The sequence below is a fragment of the Vidua chalybeata genome, chromosome Z, assembly GCF_026979565.1.
Source record: "Vidua chalybeata isolate OUT-0048 chromosome Z, bVidCha1 merged haplotype, whole genome shotgun sequence".
NCBI classification, from domain to species: Eukaryota; Metazoa; Chordata; class Aves; order Passeriformes; family Viduidae; genus Vidua; species Vidua chalybeata.
The window spans coordinates 52,886,253-52,901,923 of NC_071570.1; the positions used below are offsets into that span (position 1 = coordinate 52,886,253).

General features: G+C 40.5%; 1 protein-coding gene across 2 annotated transcripts in view; it reads left to right on the plus strand.

Moving 5' to 3' along the window:
• SNX30 (sorting nexin family member 30) overlaps positions 1-15,671 on the plus strand; it is a 67,675-nt gene that overhangs the window by 34,722 nt on the left and 17,282 nt on the right. Inside the window, exons 6-9 of one of the 2 annotated variants that reach the window (XM_053968931.1) lie at positions 350-549; positions 7,628-7,714; positions 12,390-12,542; positions 13,898-14,316. In XM_053968931.1, coding sequence (XP_053824906.1) covers positions 350-549; positions 7,628-7,714; positions 12,390-12,542; positions 13,898-13,957 — 500 coding nt within the window. In that variant the 3' untranslated portion in view covers positions 13,958-14,316. Of the gene's footprint in view, positions 1-349; positions 550-7,627; positions 7,715-12,389; positions 12,543-13,897; positions 14,317-15,671 lie in introns of those variants that run through there. The other variant, XM_053968932.1, reaches the window with a different exon arrangement.

A 15,671-nucleotide genomic window follows, 5' to 3' on the forward strand; every position in this document is an offset into this window, starting at 1 on the left:
GAGGAGTACAAACGGAATTTCCTAGACGAAGACAAGTTTTATAAGTCTCGTCTTAGTAGAGTTAGGTTTTACGTATGTTTAAAAAACTGACCCTGGGTACTGCACAGGTACAAGAGTCTTTGTATTGGAAGTCTGTAGGAATGATAAGTTAAGAAAGAGGAAACTTGAACCTGTCACCTGTGCAGCCGTAGAGCTCTGTCTATTAAGAAGCTAATGCATCATAAGCCTTGACTCCCTGTGGGGATCAGTGTTATTCAAAATTGGTGCATAATTTCTCCTGTTTTGTGTTTGCACATCTTTGTGCCTTGCTCTTACTCTGTTAATCTATTTTTCCATCTGCCTGTTGTAGAATACTTGGTGGAACTACGAGAATATGGACCTGTTTATTCAACCTGGGGAGGGCTGGAGGTTGAGCTATCAGAGCCACTGGAAGGAGTGTCTGCCTGTATTGGGAATTGCTGTACAGCTCTTGAAGAACTCAGTGAGGACATGACAGAAGACTTCCTGCCTGTGCTTAGGGAATATATATTGTATGCTGAGTCAATGAAGGTAAAGAGAGCCCTGTGACTGAAAGTGCTGTCATTGTGTTTGCCTGGAATTAGCTAGTTCATTCTTTTTTAACATTGAGAAATGGTGATCGTGAAGAAGGTGGGGAAGTAAATAATATGTTAAGCAGGTAGATATTTTTATAGTCAAAACAAAGCTAAGTATGTTTAATATCAGAGTACTGCATGAGTAGCATTATCTGTCTACTCTGCTCTTCAGTTAAGCTAGGATCAGTATTGTGGGGGATACACAAAATGTGGCAGAGTTGCCCCTTCATTGGTTTGGCAAGTGGTACTCTATAGGAGACATCATGTGGCTGCCTAGAATCTTTCTTTGAATTGAAGCCAGTTGTGCTTCACCTCTTCACTACAGGGCCACTGTGGGGTCCAACAGGAATTATAGCATTAGCAGTTTCTGTCATTTGTATGTAGCAGAGTTAGGTGCCTTTTTTTAGAACCTTATGACCAAATGATAGACATTGCTTCCTCTGTCATCCCCATACCCTAGGCATGATATGTCTATTGTTAAGTTCTGCATACCAAGTAACTGCTTAAAGATGGTATTCTGTGACTTGTAATCTAAGACTTTGATATTTTATTGCTTACACAGATATAATACAAGCTACTTTTAATGTGGGTTTTACTCTCTTGAAGTTATGGAGCATTGGTAATCAATCACATCTAATGGGGAAAAGAATGACTGAGAAAACTTCATTAAAAATTTTATCAAGGACTTTAGTTTGTCTATCAGAGCTTTTCACCACATGCCTGTGGCACAGTACACGTGCCATCTATATCTATATCTATATCTCTATCTATATCTATATCTATATCTATATCTATATCTATATCTATATCTATATCTATATCTATATCTATATCTATATCTATATCATCTATATCTATATCTATATCTATCTATATCTATATCTAATCTATATCAGTCCCACTATGGGGTAGTAATAGACAAGTTCCTCCTGAGGACCTTCCACTTGGAACAACTGTTACAAGGCTGTGATAAGCACTCCTTTACAGATCTAATAGCCCACTGTAAAATTACAGTCTGAATATAGTAGTCCTATGCTTCTCAAACTGAGAATTTAAACACTTTCTTGTAGATGTCTTTTCCCAGCTACAGGAGTTGTACATCTGTGTGGTTAAAGTATTCTTGCAGGTGGCTTTGCACTAATTCCCTGGGAAAATTCTTTGCTTTTGTCACCATGGATTTGACCCCAGCATGAATGAGGTGTATTTTCTTTATGGGTTTATTAACATTAAAGTATTGCTTGAACAGAGTGAGCTGTAGGAAGCCTTGTCTCAGGATGTTTGGACTGTAGGAAGTGGAGGTGGATGGAGTGTGCTTACAGATAAACAGAGTGTGAGGCTAGTGATTAAATACTTTAACTCAGAACATCTGACTTTTGAAACTAAAAATGCCTTCAGATAGCACCTGAAGGGGCAAGCTAAATTGTGAGAGGTCCTCTTCAAAAATATAGCAGGGGAAATTTTTTTTAAGCTGAAAGGTAGGGTTTCTTTAGCTGAAGAGGTACTTTAGGCAGATAATCACCACTCACTACAGGCAAAGCGGCATTACAGACTTGAACCTAGGCTTCCTTTTGGCCTTTTAGAGCCCTTTTAGAATGGCACTGTCTCCAAGCCAACAGTTACTTTACTGTCTAAAGTACTTATTCAGCTAAAGAAACCCTTGCTTTTTAGCTTGAACATTTTAGACTGTTGACTTGACTTTCTAGTGCTCTAAAGAATTACGCTGTTTAGTGTCTGGGTTGGACATCTTATTAGCTTTACTCAGCCTAAAAATTTGGAAATCAAGAACAAAAACTATTGTTAGCCAAGACAGACGGTTTGTATTTTCCTTCCCTCTCAGCTAGCAAAACTGAACTCTCTCAGGTTCTACAAAATGCAGTTTTCTTCTGCCAGAAAATGTCAGCCTGTTTCTGTTTCTACTGAACTGTCCTTGCAGAATCCATAATGCTAAGTAAGTAACCAAGGTTAGTAAGGACTGCACCCTTGGAGTGCAGGAGGCTTTCTGTTGAGAGTTGTCCTCTTCACTAGCAGTGCATTTCTCTTCATCAGCTGCTGTGAGGACTACTTGTGAGATGAAAGTCTGTTTCATTCTTTCAGAGCATATCTTTTGCACAGGGTATTTGATGGAAGGTAACTCTTTAGGTACTAGGAGTTCAGTGCAACCTTGATTAGCTTTCTTTGTTGCACACTGTACCCCTGGTGTAGGTAGGGGAACATGATCTATAGAGCAATCTATAGCTGAATGTCCCTTGAGTAAGAGCTGCCAGATTATTGTCGCTGTGCAGAGATGAAGAGGCCTTGATGTCTTCAGGAGCACTGTTGTACCTAAGGGGAAGAGCCTGTGGGAGCTGCACATAGGGAGTCAAAGCCCAGTAGTTCTATTTGAGTAAGAATATCAGCTGTTTTGAGGGAAGCCTAGCCTCTGGCTTTGTTTGAAAGATTTGCAGAACAGGGCAGAAGCTGGTGTCATGGCCTTGAGTTAAAATGTGCGCTGGAAGTGTCTAGAAGAGACCCTTTCTAAATTATTTGACTTGTTCAGCACTGGTTAGGCCACAATTGTGTTCAGTTTTTATCCCTGCTGCACACAAGAAGATGTGGATAAGCTGAAGGGGGTCTGGAAGAGGACCGCAAAGATGGCCAGGGGACTGAGAAGCCTGCTGTGTGAAGAAAGACTGAGAGAGCTGAGTATGTTGAACCTTGAGGAAGAAAGCTTAGGGAAGATCTTATCACCATCTACCATTATTTAAGGATTGAGTACAAATATAATTAAAGCTCCCTTTTCACAAGGAGACCCATAGAAAAATGGAGACAATCAGTGCAAATTACTCTTGGGGACATTTTCATTGAACACAAGAGGAGAATTTTCACAATGAGAACAATCATCCTTTGGAATAATGTCTCTAGGGAAGTGGCGGATTCCCCAACACTGGACATATTTAAGATCCAGCTGGACAGGGTGATGATCCATCTTTGTCTAGACTGTACTTTTGCCAAGAAGGATAGGATGAGATAATCCTTGAGGTCTCTTCCAGCCTGGTATTCTATGGTTTCTATTACATGGCAAAGTGATGTCTCAGTTCCTGGTGCAGGGAGGCCCTTGTCAGCAAACGTGGTACCACATTTGCTGATGTGCACTGGTGTTGCCCTGGGAGGCATGTGCAGAGGACAAAATCTTCCATACATGATTCAGTGCAGATATTAGGATGTTATATGACTTCTGTTTGCTCAGTATTGCTAGAAAGGTTTATCATGTGATGTGATCCCCCAGAGTGTTCTTGGACATTACTTTAAATGCATGTTTAAAGCAAACACCACACTACTAGGTAACTGTGTCCTTAAGGACGTGAAGTAACTAGAGATCCTTTTGTGAAGTGTAGTCACAGTAGGAGCTATGTGGTGTGCAAAGAGGATTGAAATTTAAATTTGAGATAGGAGGCTGGTGGCAAGCTCCAGAAGCTCTGTATGGGCCAAGGTGGTACTTTTCAACTAAATACAAAATGGTGAAGGACCTGCTGAAACTAGGCTAAGTCTTTCATGCTCAGACACCAATGGTTTAGTTCTGACCTGAAATAACAGAAGCGTGTTGGTTGAGGTTTTTCAGTTTTGAGTTTTGGTTTCTTCCAACTTTTTTTTAAAAACTTTTTTTTCTCTCCAAATGAGGCCTTAACTAGTATTGCATGGACTGTGTAATTCTGAGGATACTTGATGGAGAACTTTTCATAATTGCTGCTAAAGCATCAAGGCATCAATCTACAACAGAGGAGATTGCTTAGAGGTGCCAGAGGAAAATATGGGACAAGTGAAAGGGAGGGCAGTATTTTTTTGCCTACAGGTCAGCCATTACTGGATACTTAAAACTGTATTCACAAGCTCATTGTTAGTAGTCCACAGTAGGTGGACTTGGGTGCTTAAGGAGAATTAAGACACCTGTTCTTTGAATCCAATTTGCCAATAACTGTTAATCATTGGCTACTCCTGGTATAAATTCAGCTTCCTGCACTAACTCCAGGCTTCTAAAGGCAAAACGCAATTGCCGGAGGCAGTTGTTTTTCACGGAAATTTCAGTTGATTCAGGTTCATGAGGCAGTACAAAGTAGAAATATCTGTTAAATCTCTCAGGCTTTTGTTGCCTTGGTAACCTCAATCATTTAAAGGTCATTCAACATAGTTGCATAGATTCCACAAAGAAGGGGCAGTGTTTGTGGTTTTTCAACCAAACACAACCAGTGGTATGCTTCTGCATCCCTTTTGGACCAAAAGGGAGAATTAGACTCTTGAAGGTGAATTCTTCAGGTTTGCTCTCTTTTTATTGACTAATCTAATAGTAGCTTTGTGGATGTGGTGCCATTCCCATTTATCATGGATTGAACATCTCTACTCTAGAGCAACTGTGTTGGGACCTTCTCTTGGCTTAAGAAAGAGGAGAGGGATGATGATGATTATTAGATACAGGACTTGTATGTCCTTAATTGCTCTTAATTAGATCTAGACTGGCTGTTAGAGCTCTGAGGAGCTACTCTTCTAAAAACATTTCTGTAGGTAGCAGTGCACATGACTAGTCCTGTGTTACTAGCCTTCTCTGAACCTGTTGAAATTATTAGTTTCCACTTGGTGTCCTAATAGGACAATTCCTCCTAGGTGGCAGATGGGAAGACTCAAAGTCAAGTTAGCTGCAAGAGAATTTCATACTTACAGAGCGTGTTGGCTGACTTCTCTCTGAGCATTTTTAATAATAACTTTGCATCAACAGAGTAATTTAAAAATACTAGTTGTTTCTTTGTGTTGTGGTTTGACATAGAAGTGAATTTTTTTTTTTTTCAGGAATTTGGGTCAAACCAATCAGTGGTCAGGTTTAGATATTGGTACCTAGAGTGACTACTGAAAGTATGGACACGCCTCTGAGAACACAGGGGGTTAAAAGCAAGAACTCCCAGGAGAACTGGCTCTTTGGTTCCAGTCATCAGAGAGTGCAGACTCTCCCCTGCCCAGCCATGGGCTGGGTGGAGGAGGGGAAGCCACGCGGCCTTGTCCAGGTAGGCCGAGGGGGCTGAAGGACTGGAACCAAGCCAGATCCTGTGGACAGAAGGGTGGAGAGAAACGGAGATGCTTTTGTCCCCCCCCCAGAGAGAAAGAGTCAGAAAGCCTGACGGCACCTGGAGATTTGCTGCCAGAGGAGAAGGAGAAAGGGGGATGATGATGCCCAGCGTGGGAGTTGAGAATGCTGGGCAGAAATTTCAGCCGTCCAGGGAGTCTGAACTTTTAACCCTTTCCAGGAAATGAGGGCTTTGTAAAATATTACTCCTCCTCGATTTGTAGTGGAAGAGAGACAGTCTGGGACCTGAAATGTTAAAAGAAGAAATATTTAGATGGGAGGAGATGATGAAGTAGCTTTTAGCTAGACTTTTCTTGTTAGCCATAGACTGAACCAAATTCTCCTGTAATAGAGACTGCATTTTAGGGGGATGCAGTGGTGACCCAAAGAGACCTGCTTCAGCAACTAACAGCACAGGAATAGCAAGAACAGAAGAAAGCTGAGGAGGGAATGGTGATGCCCTCTGTCTTCAGAAAGAAGATGTTCTCTGTTCTTGGACCCTTGGCCCCAGGGGAAAATGGGGGGGACTGTAGTCCCAAGATGAGAAGCTGAACTGTTGTATCTTTAGGTCCGTGGCAAAGCATCCTTAAAGGAGCCCTATGGGCAGTCTGTCCATGCACAGTAGTGAGAGCACTGTGACATAGAAAGGAGAGTGTCACACTGGCAGATTTTCTCCAGGCGGTTGCCATGTGTGACATGGAAACACAGGAGGTGGCAACTGTGTTTCCTGGGGGGTCTATGGTGCAAGAGAGACTTCTCTCTCCCTTAATAGATACAGTATTGATTATCTGAAGGGTGGTAATTTGATCAGGAATCCCGGGTGGTGTTTCATGGTGGGTGTTTTAGAAATTAGGAGGAGGAGGGGTGTTTTAAAAGGTCTTCATCCTAGATTTAGTCCATGTATCTTCTGTAGTAGTAGTTTAATAAAGTTTTTTTTTCCTTTGTTATTAAGCTTAAGCCTGCTCTGCTCTGTTCCTGATAACATCTCACAGCATTTATTTAGGAAAGTGTATTTTCATGGGGGCGCTGGCATTGCGCCAGTATCAAACCATGACACTTTGTGAAACCCAAAGTGGTAAGTTGCCTGCTCTTGCAGACACAAAATTGTTAATTTTTTAGTAAGTCATTCTTAGACTAATTCCTGTGGTTGTTTTCAAACTGTAATACTGTAGTATAAACTTAGTGAAGTTCTTTGTGGATATAGTACAAGCTAAGGGTAGCATCTTTGGCTCTCTATTTTGAAAATACTCTGTCAAGAAAACGTTTACTGCTTGAGAAGCTCTCTCAGGCAGTCCAGTGCTTTTCATGTAAATTGTCCTTTTCATAGTTTTATTTTTTTTTAATGCAGTCCAGTGCTTTTCATGTAAATTGTCCTTTTCATAATTTTCTTTTTTTTTTTTTAATGAAACCAACAACTAACCCCCCTCCAGACTGATCTAAAATTAAGGCTTACTTTACACCAGAATGTGACAATTTGCTTTAAAGGATTCTGAAGAGTCTTTGCAAGTGAAAAGGGAGCTGTAATACCTTCAGTGATGGTCTTCCTGTCTCTTAGCCAATGCTGCTGTCTGTGTGCTGCTTGAGGATATCAGAAACTTTACATTAGTCCTTGTCAGCTTTGAAGCTTTTGTTTATATCCTTTTCATGGTAGCAATAGGTCAACTGATGAATTAAATTTACTTGGTCAGGATTATATTAGTGGTTTCATGATAGTTTCTGTATTGCATGCCTCCAGCTTGTCCAAATGTTGAATTTTATCTGCCCGTGCCAGCTGATGGAGAGCAAGTGCTGTTTGTTATTAAAAGCTATTACCTAAATGCTGTAAAATAGGACAGAGTAAATCTGGAAGTCTGACTTTGGGCTTAATTGGCACTGAAGATGTATCACTTTGGACTGGGGGAAGGAACAAGAGGATCCCTTCACAACTCTTTTCTCTTGCCCATAGAATGTTTTGAAGAAGAGGGACCAAGTTCAAGCGGAGTATGAAGCAAAACTGGAAGCAGTAGCCTTGAAAAGAGAAGACCGTCCAAAGGTTAGCACTTAAAATTGCTCTACAAAAACTGTTTGCTCTTACACTACTTCCTGAAAAGAATGGAGAAGCAGAACTTTCTTTTTTCCTGGATCTGGGGGCTTCTTTGCAGTATACACAGTTTCTGGCAGAAAAGAAATTTGTTGTTGGCAAGCTGGTGTGAAATAAAGATCTAAATGTAAATATATGTAACTTGTCTAGCAACTTCTAAACTACTGATCCCTCACAGTTCAGAGCAGGATGACTCTGTAACACTTCAACAGCAGCCAGCAGTTAGTTGGACCATTCAGTGACAGGTTAACAAAGCAGTGGTAGAACAGTCCCTGGTGACTCAGCAGTATGCCAGGTAGCTGAGTTAAAGTCCTATCCCTGGCACTGTGGAACTGTATTGTTGCAGAACACTGGTTTTGGCTGTGGAAAACTCCTTATTTTGCCCTTTCTGCTAGGGAGCTCTACCTGTGTGATGCTGAACAGAGATAGCACGTGTGGCTGGATGACAGGTTTTGGCTGGCCACCATGCAAAAGCAAACCGGTGAACTGACATGCTTATGCTATCACCTGCTTCTGCATGAAACAGAGTGCAAGAGCCTTTTCTTAAATTGCTGCAATTTTAACTGATGGTGGCAACAGGGTTTGTTCCCTTCGTCTTCTTGGAGGTTTTTGGTTTCCCTGTATTTGTGTGAATGATTAGTGGATGACTTTCCAGTCATAGACTTTATGACTACTATACAGTAATAGTAGTCATACTCTACAGTAGGTTCACATAATATTTTGAATCTCAGAAGCTGAAGAGGACAAGAGCATAGAAATGCTAAAGTGGTTTTATGATCTTTTGTCTATAATGATCTACAAATAGCTACTAGATGTTTTGTGGTGGTCTTGTATTTGGGTCTACTGCTTGCCCCTCTGCTGGCTGGTGTGGTATATGCTCTACGTCCTCAATGTAGCTTTGTATAAGCAGGTGCTAACAGTTGTATCTAGAATGGAGGGAACTAAATCTAGCATATCCAGCAAGTCAGTTCTTAGACATTTGACTGTACCAAGATCTTCATGCAGTGGAATTGATGAATTTTGCTAATCTTGTACATGTTAAAAGTCCTTTGGATCTCGTATCTCAGAGGGATTATTTTGAATAACTTCTTGAATACTTTTTTGAATACTTACATGTCCTCTCCATAGTATCAGAATATTTTTGTCAATTCTTGTACCCTTTTGTAATGTAAGTAGTTTGTGTCATTTACAAGATGAAGTTGAACAAACTGTGTAGGACTCCTTGCATGTTCACAAAATACTGTCTCTGGGATTTTCAGAACCTTTCCAGGCAGAAAATATATCATTACCTGTAAGAGCTGATTGGTCAGAGCTGAATGTAGCAGCATATCTTATATTCAGCAAGGTCTCTTGGCTATGACTTGCTGGAAACTAAAAGCAGGCAGAGGGTCATGTTGTGGAATGGCATTTGTCTTCCTTGGCATATTTGCTAATTTGGTAGAAATGATGTAAAAAGATCCCAAACTAAACCTTAAGAGAGCAAAGGCCTTTATTTAGATCTTGAAAGACAAGCCTATCACTACTTAAAAAATCTCTCACTGGAGAGTATTCGGGGCCTCCTGTGCACATACCAAGCCTGGCATCACAGAGCTCACCAGGCCATTAGATTGTTCTGGCAATGAGATCAGGCTAGAGCTCAGTGGCCTATGAATACAGTGGGCTTGTAGTGCTACTGTGGCTCTCTGTCAGCAGGTAGTGCTCAGAATGCTAAAGCTTATACCAAAAGCACAGTGTAGGTGGTGTTTACCAGTAGCATCATGGTGTTTGTGTGGAGTGTTCAGCCTTTCAGTTTCTAACATGTGCAGTGGTGAAATGCCTCTCGACCCATTTCTGACCCATGCTGGTGCTGATTTTGCAGTAATCTAACCAGCACACTGAAGGATGGGTGTGGTTTCGTTTTGGTGAGATGAAGTTTGCCTCTGATTATCTGTTTTATTCTGTCTACCTCAAGGCTTTGAAGTGTGGTGATCTATGGGAACAGTAAATATAGCATTGAAGAACTTTAAGTAGAAGGTGGGGGGAAAAAAGACCTTGTAACAGATAACTGTTTCCCAAGAGCTAGGAAGGTAGAAATATCGTATGCAAAGATTAGTTGTCTAATTAATGCTGGATTTGTTCTACTTTTGGACCATTTTTTACTTGGTAATGATGATGTAGAAGAGCTTTAAAGTGGACATGCTATTTGTAATTGACCACACCAAATTACAGATACTAGGCAAGCTTAGATTTTAAGAGAACAGAAACATCATGAAGAGGATTAGATGCAAATGCAGAACTTCATATCATATTACAACTTTATGTTCAGTTCTTGCCTGCATATACCTCTCTCGTCAGTTGAAACTGACTACTAAAATAGTCCTGGATCCTTTTTGTCACTTTGGTTTTGTGGCTTGAGGGTTTTTTGAGCTATTAAGTAGCTGAGAGCAGGTATCAGTAAAGAAGTAGCATTCCCCCTGAGTCCAATCTACTTTCTTCCTGGTTCTTAGTTGTTAGCTAATATTTAGTGTCTCCATTGGTAAAAACGGATAAAAGCATCAGCTTTGATGTTTCAACTTATGCCCAAATTTGATGATAAACTTATAATATCTCTTTGCATTTGAGTTTGCACTGATATAAGGTGCTTAAAAGATGTTAATTAACTTTAAATTTTGTCGTAACTACTGAGTTGGAATTTATGTATTAAGAAGCTGTAGGTAAGGTAAGGCATTTGCATGCCCAGATAGGACTGGTGCATGTGCACATACTTTCATGATATCTCTGGAGACTTAGTTGGAGTTAGTTGTTGTTTTTCCTTAATGAGAGCACACGTGGCCTATCTGCTTACCACTGGGTTATCCCTGTAGCTCTAAACTCATACATCCCTCTCAGCCTGACCAGCCAGAGAACTTGCTGTGAGAAAGAACAGATTTTTGCATATCTTCATTGTGGTTTCAGATCCTGGCAGAAGAAGCAGGGAGCTGGTGAGTGCTTAGAAGCTAAGTTAGTTGGATTGGGAAATCTTATGTGGTTTTGCTTCCAGATTTCATAAATATGTCTCTTGATAGCTTAGCCTTTCCCATTAAGATAGCAGAGTACTTATGATGCAAGGCATACATGCCTTGAGGGGAGCATCCCCTAAACCTTCCAGTCACTGGCTTAGTTGTTCTTGTCTGCAGCCTGTGAGGGAACTTCATCTGGAGTTGTAGCAGAGTGAATTCTGTAGCCGTAAGTATGGTGCTCAGACATAGCAGGGAGAAAAAGTGTCTACTGAACCTCCAAGCTGCCTGTGGTATAAATTCAGTTGTGTGAATAAAGGGGAACTCAAATCCCATGAGGATAAAGAGCTCCTGGATCTCAAACAAGTTGGTTTATTGAAGAATAGATGTAAGACCTCTGAGTAATAAAGTGATCAACCGTAATCCATGTCCTGGAGCAGAAACAGTCGGTCTGCTTCTGCCTAAATTGAGTACCTTGCCAAACTGCAAGACAGTAGCCCATCTCTAACTTCATATAGGTATCCATGAAAAGCTTCTTCTTTTTCTGTTCATCCTCTTCATTCTTTCATGCCCCTCAGAAAGAGTGTTTACTGAAAGTATCAAGTATGAGAGGAGCCACCACAAAGTTCTTCAAATGTTCTTCATTCTTTATTTTCCCTTTGTGCAAGTCACAGCTTCCAGAGCAGAAGTTCACTTCTCACTTTGGTATGAGGATTCAGGAGTTTCCTCTTCTGAGCTCATGGTCTTAATCTGCTTGTCCTTACAGGATTCTTGTCTGTGTGGACCATGCAGCAATGAGAAGGGAAAAAATGGTGTTCGGCTTTCCTGCTTGAGGAAACACTTGTAAATTATTCCTACATTTGCCTAGTGGTATACATTATGTTAGTTAAAACATAAGCAAAGAACACCAACTTGGTTGGTCTAAAGTGTATGTACCTTGGGCAAGTGACTACTGTCAAAAATTCATTTAAATCTTTACCTCAGCTTGCAGCAGGCTGTCCTTCAAGATGTCATTTCTTGCTTTTGCATGGTTGTGTGTCTGTTGTTGAATCTAAAAGTCCATGAGCCCATCCCATTTTGATGATAATGAGTGCTTTGCAGTTAAATTTTGTTCAGGAAGCCTGTAAGGTTAAAAGTGGAAGCTAGAAATTAAGGACTTAGAAATTTTATTCTGCAGCTGTCAATACCGAAGTGTCTTACCCACCTTTTTTCATAAACCTAAATGTTTGTTGTTACATACACAGTGTTGTAAATTGAGACATTCCTACTGCAGCTGTAAATGGGAAGCAGAAAAGTTTGCTGTGGAGCCATGCTGCTCAGTTTGAGCAGTAGGAAGTGAGCCTCGGTACTTAGACCAAATGGTTTTCCTGTGCCTTTAGCAAGTGCTTCCACCATGCCTCTATATCAGGCATGGAGATGGACAAGCACAAGCGCTCACCACCTCAACCAACAACGAACAAATTAAGCAATTTCATATTCTCTCTAGTTCAAAACCATGGCTTTTTCCCTGCAGCCATAACTCAGTTGATTCAGGATAACTACTGGATTGTGAACTTATCCTTTCTTCTGTAGTTCTGCTCAGTAAGATTTGAGCTAATTCAGCAATCTAGCACTCTTACTGACAGTTTTAATCTTCATTTCTTTTGCTGCAGGTACCTGCAGATGTTGAGAAATGTCAAGACCGAGTAGAGTGTTTCAATGCTGACCTGAAAGCAGATATGGAGAGATGGCAGAACAACAAAAGACAAGACTTTAGGCAGCTACTCATGGGGATGGCAGATAAAAACATCCAGTACTATGAGAAGGTATGTGCCACTGTTGGAGCACTGGCAGGAATAAGAGTAGTTTATTTTCCTCTGAAATGGTGATAATTCTTCAGGAAATCTTCACACTGTCTTGAAGACAAGAATATTAGACATCTGAAGCTGCTCTTTGTCAGAGTTGGAAGTTGTGGTCAAGTGAACTCTGTAAGACTAGTGGTCTTTTGCAAGTCAGCACTCTTAACAGCATTTTATCATGCATGCTTGTCTGTTTTGCACTTTTGAATTGAACAAATTACTGAGCAGCAGCAGTAGTGATGAAAAAAAAAAAAACAGAATTCCACACACTCGTTATACTACCAAAGTAGAAAAATCCCCTTGATTCTGCCTTTTCTGAACAAAACTACATGAGTTAATGCATGTCCACAGACTCATATATAGATTACATCTGCTATGCATAAATTATTCTAATCCTTGTCCCTTTGTGCATTGTTCTGTCCCTTGTATACTAGTCCTGAAAACACCTAGCCTCTGCCCTTTTTCAGTTGGTGCATTTGTACCTGAGGTTTAGTGTTAGATTTTTTAAATTTTTTATTAAAAGGACCTTGACATTTAACTGCATATGCTTCCAATCTAATTTTCCTTTGTGCTAGAACAGTGCAGCCCAATGCAGTGGTTGATACCATAGACCACAGAATGGTTTGGAAGGGACCTTAGAGTTTGACTTCTGGGCTCTATGTGGTTGAAAGACAGTAACAACACACAGTACAAGGACTGTAGTAAGTGTATGTGTCTGGGAAAATGACTCTAAAGCCTGGAGTAGCTTTCTAATAACCCAGAAGCTACATTTACAGTTTACTATACCAGGCACTACCAGTTCTCCATGTAGTAGAGTTGAGTCCCAGAGCCATACTGGAATACACTGTGCTTCAGAATTAACTTCCCTAAATGCATGTTTTCTTTCAAATAAGTTTGCTGGAGGCAGTCTGTAATAGCTGCCATTGTGTCCAAATCAGCCTTCACCCACAGTCACAGTCACAGCTACAAAGATGTACATTTCTACTCAAAACAGTTCATCTGCCTAGCTGAAAGCTCTGGTGTTCTTCACTTTAGAAAAATCTAGGTTAGTATTTGGAAATCCTGGGTGGTCTGATAATTTTTAATGGCTTGGGCCAGCTGATGACTTTGGAAAACTTGAATTTGTTGAACTTGTTTGGAAGGTGCAGCTATTCTAACACTTCCTTGCTGTTTGACATTCTGTTTTTTCCCCCTTCTGTAATAATCTATAAAGACCCACATAACTTTTCTTCAGCTTGCATGCTGAAGGGTTGGTTGGAAGGGTTGGTCAGAAGTTATATGAACTGATATAAATTAAATTCTGTAAATCTTTCTTTCTTCAGTGCCTTACGGCGTGGGAGTCAATTATACCACTATTGCAAGACAAGCCAGAGACCAAATAAGAAGTACCTTCATGGACAGTCTAGCACTTCTGTGCTCAGTACCACTAGTCATACTGGAACTGTATGGAGGACTCTTTTTGTTAAGTTAACTGAAATTACAGCTACACTTAGTTTTTCACAGTATCTGTTCCAGCCTATTTGAATTTTTTTCTTCAATTTTTGTGTTTAAACTGGGGTATGTTTCATCTTTTTTGAGTTATCTTGAATGGTTCCTTCTTTATTCTATGGAGTGATTGGGGTTCATAGAGAAAGTGCATGGGGATCTTGATAAAATTTACCTCTCTAGTCTGGAAGGAAGGAACTGATGAGTGGAACACTAAAAAGATGAAAATAAAACTCTACTGCAAGGTGCCAAATGACATCTTTATTACCATTCTCTTTTGTTTGCTAAAAAAAACCCCGAAACAACCCAATAATTATTTCTATGATACAGTACTCCCTAACCAATCCTATCCCTTTTTTTCTTTTTTTTTGAATGGACAATGAAAGGCTGAGAAAGGATATTTTCTGTTTTGCTACCACCCATGTGCTCCCTCTGGATGAAATGGTCTCTGTAGACTTTTCTGTCTGGGAGTCAGGCTGATTCTCGACAGACCATACCAACACCAGCTACAGATAGCTGGTGATGGAAGCATGAACTGTGGTTTTTGTGAGTGTGGCATGCTGTTGGTCCATTCTGAGTATCTTTGTTTACCTTGGTGATTATGAAGTAATGTCAGTTGACTAAAGTGTACTTGTGACTGACTTGGGGATCAAAACCAGCCTAGCTGCGGGAATGAGTTGGACTGCGGCCTTACAGGGGTTGTGGGAATGGGGAGGAGGTATGAGTCTTGAATTTTCCAAAGCTAGCTCTGGAAGTTGCATGGTGGAGATCTCTTACACCATGCTTTATATATGGGTTTTACTAGAGCCACTTTAGGCTTGGTCACCTAAGATACCTGCTGTAGTAAAAGCAGAACTCTTTTCTTTTCCCCATGCTTTCTTTGCAGCAGCCAAAAGGTGTCAAATGCTTCTTTCCACCAAGTATCAGAGTGTATGAAACTTGCCTTAAATGGGTTGGTGGGGGAGATATGGGTACACATAGTGTTCATACCTCTCTCTGCTGAGCCATGTAGCAAGTCTTTTAGGACTACTTTTGTTAAAGGTCTATTTTCTTAGTAGTTTCTGATAGCCTTTAGAATTGCAGCTGCTTCTGCAAGTCCCTTTTTTGTCCTTGATCTTGCAGTCCAACCTCAAGTAAATGCCTGTTTGGTATTAATGGCCTTAGGAATGCTGATGTGATTTAACCATCCTAGTGAGGGAAGTTGGGACTCACATAAGTGTAATACTGGGATTTAGGGCAATAAATAACTCTGTGCTTACTGCTAAATTGGAGTGATTACTTGTTCTCTGGCAACGTTCTTGCAAAGAATGTCAGCAGTGATGGATTTTGTGCAACTTCTCTATTCTCTTGTAACAACCCACCAGGTACTAGTCTGATTTGGAATTTATTCCTTCATAAACACCAATTGAACATGCAGCCACCCTTCTCAGCCTGGTGGCTTTATGGAACTCTCAAGATGAGTTATTGCAGCACTGTGGTAGCTGTCAGGTTAATGAGATGCTGCATGAAAAAGTAAAATATAAGACATTTTAAGAAATATATTTTTTTTTTTTTGCTCAGCCTTGATTGACAGCTCTGTGATACTAAACAAACTAGGTTTCTTGTTTTAAG